Source organism: Cicer arietinum, chromosome 1 (assembly GCF_000331145.2).
Source record: "Cicer arietinum cultivar CDC Frontier isolate Library 1 chromosome 1, Cicar.CDCFrontier_v2.0, whole genome shotgun sequence".
Classification (NCBI taxonomy): Eukaryota; Viridiplantae; Streptophyta; class Magnoliopsida; order Fabales; family Fabaceae; genus Cicer; species Cicer arietinum.
In genome coordinates, this window is record NC_021160.2 from 11318378 (window position 1) to 11323350 (window position 4973).

The 4973-nt window shown below is 28.7% G+C and overlaps 1 protein-coding gene across 1 annotated transcript; it reads left to right on the forward strand.

The window, feature by feature from the left end:
- Positions 1 to 215: 215 nt before the first annotated feature.
- LOC101495820 (uncharacterized) lies at positions 216 to 3757 on the forward strand. The gene is made up of 3 exons (XM_004487894.4): positions 216 to 702; positions 1836 to 2086; positions 2785 to 3757. The coding sequence occupies exons 2-3, from the start codon at positions 1838 to 1840 to the stop codon at positions 3388 to 3390; spliced, it is 855 nt and encodes a 284-aa protein (XP_004487951.1). The 5' UTR covers positions 216 to 702; positions 1836 to 1837; the 3' UTR covers positions 3391 to 3757.
- Positions 3758 to 4973: the final 1216 nt, after the last annotated feature.

Consider the following 4973-nt stretch of genomic DNA (forward strand, 5'->3'; position numbering starts at 1 on the left):
TCTACCATAAATCATCTTTTAAAATAATTAAACATAAAACAGCTTAACAAATATTTAATTACGATCTAATTTTCTTTTTACACATACATCTAATCATATTTTATGATAGTTGTCTCTTTATGTTTATTACTTATCTATAGAAATTTATACACATAATGAAATTGATTGAATACAAATTATATCTGTTACAAGTACAAAAATACTCATATTATATTATAACACCTCTCTCTCTCTCACACACACACACACAATATCACTCATGTTCTCACACATATATACAAACACATTGCTTCTCCAGCTTTTGCTTTGCTTCCTTCCTTACACAGCCTGTCAAGCCTAAATTATTAACTCAACAAATATGATTCCATTATTATTATTTAAAAAAAAAAATTAAGGTTGTTGCTTTGTTATTGTTTCAAACCAAAAGTGTCTAAACTGCCAATTGGCTTCATGCTGTCTATGACCTTTCCTCAAATTCTCCAGGTGGTTCAGTGCTTAGATTCATCCGTCCTTATATTTTTATTTTTATTTTTTCCAACCATATGATTCAAGCAAAATCATAAACATAATAAATAGGTCACTTGTTATATTTGTATTGGTTTAATACTATTGAGTTTATGGATAAAAATGTTGGTATGAAAGAAGAAGATTTTCAATGAACTTCATCATAGAAAGCTGCAATTTTGCTACTTCTTACAACAGGTGAATATTTTTTACATCTACTTCTAATTATATTTCAAGTACTATGATTTAATGCTTTTCTAGAAAAAATTGAAAGAATATTAACATAAAAATATTTATCTTATTAGTATATGTCTTTGACATTTAAGCTCAAGTGTATGTGTGAAGGGTGTAATGTTTTATAATTTTACTTGAATTTTAATTTTAGCTTCAACATGTATAGATAAAGTTTAGTTATTGTTGTTGTCCTAAGAAAAGCAAGAAAAAAAAAGAACCTTTTTCTTTTCATTAAGACTTGCTTTATGAGAAACACAATGAGAAATTGACACTTTTTCTATACATCATATAGTATCTAGTAATAGTGGATAAAGATCACATAAATGCCTGCATATAATGTTCATCAATTCATGCATCATCAAATTTCTGGAAAATTTTTGTTAACTTTTCAACCTTTTTAAAGATAATAAATTCTCTCTGACAAAATTCTCCCCTGTTTTGACAAATTTACTCAAACAACAAACTAGTACAGTTGCTATATATAGCATAAGTCTATGCATAAAAAAGGGAAGCAACAAAATTTTGCAAGAGAATATTTTCAGATCATGATTTTAATTCATGTTGGTTTGGTTCAAAATATCCAATCAATTTCTTTTTAATCAATTTTTACTGTTTGGATATTTAGATCCACCTTCACATTTTTTCATAAATTTTTTTTAACCATATTACTGATATTCATCGATTTTGCTAATAACTAATCTTCTTCAGAGAATTTGAATTGTCGCCTTTATTGAGGTCTCTCTTCCCAATCAAATTTTTTTCATCCATAGAACTCGATTTCGAGACCTTACTTAAAGAATCAAAATCCTATTTCACTCAAATTAATGTTAATGTTAGTTTTCTTCACATATTATAGCTATATTAATTGAGATTAGAAACACATAAGAAAAATTGTTGTTAAACGGAATCATTATTTTTACATTAAATACGGTAAAGTTAGTTAAATTTTACTTATATTTTGATGATTTATATAATCCGGAGGGAGTATTAATCATAACTAACTTGCTAACTTAATAACAGAATTGTTAAATGTTTGTAATGACCAACAAGTTTATAATATTGAAAAACAAGTTTGTGAGTATTGATTTATTTTTCAGGAATGGGAACAAAAATTGAATATTCCATAAATCCTCTAGCACCCTCAATAGACTGCAACAACTTTAGTACTGTATGTGGTGTTGATGTTTGGGAGTATTATCAGAACAAAGGAGTCAAATTGAGTAACAATCATTGCAATATTATTGGAGTTAATAATTTGCAAGTTCCAATGGATAGGATTCTTGACAGAAGCTACATAGACTCCATCAGAAAGACAATGCAGATGCATGAGGACATCTTCAAGAACCAGGTATAATGTCAATGTTGTATGCACTATTTTGCAATCTTCTTATCTTAATGATACAAAATTCAAGTTGCCATTCAATTTTTACTTTCCTTTGGACTGTTTTTTTAATCAGGATTGTTGTGCTAAGGATGACCAATTTTCATAGGATTTGATCAAATTAAATTTTTTTATTAGGCTTCTTTAGTTGTGAATTCAATACCAGATAGGTTTTATTGGAATAAAGCACATGGTAGAGTCAGATATTGATAAAATTAAGAATTTGGATTGAATGGTTCCAATTTGAGAGAGCTACTTTTTTTCATATTGTCAAAATCTCCTTCAATGCCCCAATAAAATAAATTGTGCAATAAATTGCTAGTAGTGTTCAATCATTACACTTTGACAGGGACAATGTTGATGTCATAATCAGTGTAAGAATTCCTTCACTCAATGACATATGCATTCATGTCCATATTTTAATCATATACTATAAGCTTTTTTTTTTATTATTTGTTACATCGTACGAGACACTAACTCTCACATGTAGACAACACTAATATGTTTGATACTAAACACACCTTCAATTTAAAATGTCGGTGCTAGATATTTTTTATTAGTAATGTTTTTGTTTGATGCATAATAAAATGATATTATGGTATGCCATTAATTTAATTGAAGATGTTCCTAGATAGAAAAATTTATTAGTATTTTGGAATTTGTAGGTAAAGGAGCTACACAGAGTATACAATGTACAAAAGGTGCTAATGGATGAGGTAAAAAATGAAACCAAGCAAAATAAATATTGGACCCCTATGAATGGCATAGGCATAAACCATCCTTATTTTCTTCAACAACAAAATCAAGCAACACAAATTTCATTTAGCCATGTCCAAATTTTGAAAGAGGAACTATACATAAAAGAAAGAAGTGGAAGCTGTTCAGGAGAAATAATAAAAAGACAAAGGGATTTTGATCTTGAAAAGCCAGCTTCTGAGAGAGACATATTTAGTGGAGCAAGTGTTTGTGATGAAGCATTTCAAAGTTGTAAAATAAGCAATGATGGTTGTGATGAAGAAATGGAAGTGGATTTGACTTTATGTATAGGAAACAACCAAGATAATAAGAAGAAGAAGAAAAATAGGTCTTATTTGATACCATTAGGATGCTCAGATTCACCTAATGGTATGAAAAATTCTTATGTTTGTTTTCAATCAGATAGAGTTGGAGATTGTAGTGATCCTACTACACCAATTAGCAGCTCTAGTGTCACATTTGATCAAGATAAAAAAGGGCCACATTGGCTTTCTCAAGGATTAAAGCTTAAATAGAAGCATGGTTTTAAATTGCGGCCGCAATACAACAATTTTAAAGGTCTCTGCAATTGTGTCTGCATAGCTCTGCAATTGCGACCACAATATAATGGTTTTAGAGGTCTCTACAATGGTATTGCGACTGTAATTGTGCCCGCATAGTTTGCATTTGTCACATTTTATTGCACAATAAAAGTTAATAGAATTACCGCAATTTAAAACCAAGAATAGGAGTTTAACTTGTTTAATGTGTCCTTTTTACTTTACTCTATATTATGGACCACTTAATTTGTATGGTTCATGTGAACATATTCCTAGATGAGTTTTTACTTTATTCCAATAAATGGATAACTTATATAAATATATATACTTTCATTTGAGTGTCCTTTTCTGTATATAGATAAGAGTTAGTATATGAGGTGATTCTTAAATTAGTTTCAAGTCCAACATGTTATTTTCAAACCAAAATGCTATTGTAAAGGCTGAACCTAGTACCACTTGATGCTTTATGTGAATTTTAATATAAGGAAAGTCCACTCTCAAAAGACTATATAATAATATATCAAAAAGTTTAATATTCTTTCATAGTCCAAATTCTTATTTTGACTATGTTGTTATCCTGAAACTTATTTTGGAATAAATAAATAAATAAAGAAATGCACCATCACAAAGTAGGATAAGAGCATCACATTGTGCAGACTAATGGCTATCAATATCATTGCTTTACAAAAAAATTTTAACTATAGTCTTGGATCAATTTTAATTATTGGGGTAAATTTTAACCGAGTATTATTCTTCGAGTCGGATATGATCATAATGGACACCGAAAGTCTTCTTCAAGAGATTTCACATTGTTGTATTTTCAAGACTAAATTGAACTTAAAATTTCTGATTAAGTTGAAAGAGACTTTTATCATCTCATCAAATACTTTTGGGTAAGGAGAGAATCTCATTGTATGTGCACCAGACACATACAAAGATATATCATTTTTTAAAGTTTTTCAAAAAAAAAAAAAATATAGACTAATTAAGCATTTAGTTTAAAATGAAGATGTGTTTTGTGTCGTATGCAAAATTATTAGTTCTTAGTTAGAATGGGTTAGCATAGTAAAAAAAAAAAAGTTAGTATATTGTCTAGTAAGTGCAATTGAATATCATCATTACAAGAAATAAGTATTATAAGAGACACTTAAGAACTAAGCAGATCCCAAGCTAAATCTATTTTGGTGTGATTGTGTTTATTTTAAACCTATTCACGCACAAAAAGTTCAACAAATGAAAAACAATAAAGAGATTAAGGAAATGTAATTTATTAACCGATTTTATTAATGCAATTAGTATATATGAATTGTATCTTTTTCCAAATACAAAACGATTGGTATAAATATGATAAAAGAACCGCAATATTTTATGGCTTTATGCAATTGGATAGAAGGGGACATTGAAAAGGGGGTCTAGGACAACACCATGGGCATTTAAATATGATACGCCATCAATTTCAAGAAGATCTTCAATACAATTTCCATTATAGCCAAATGCCAAAATAAGCAAAGTGGATATCTTATCGTTGTATTATTAGTTAATGAAATGTGTACTTTTTA

What these genes read in the sequence shown, in the direction of transcription:
- LOC101495820 (XM_004487894.4), top strand. Translation starts at nt 1,838, where the DNA reads ATGGGAACAAAAATTGAATATTCCATAAATCCTCTAGCACCCTCAATA. An exon ending in AGGACATCTTCAAGAACCAG is followed by an intron (nt 2,087 to 2,784) that starts GTATAATGTCAA and finishes TGGAATTTGTAG; the next exon opens with GTAAAGGAGCTACACAGAGT.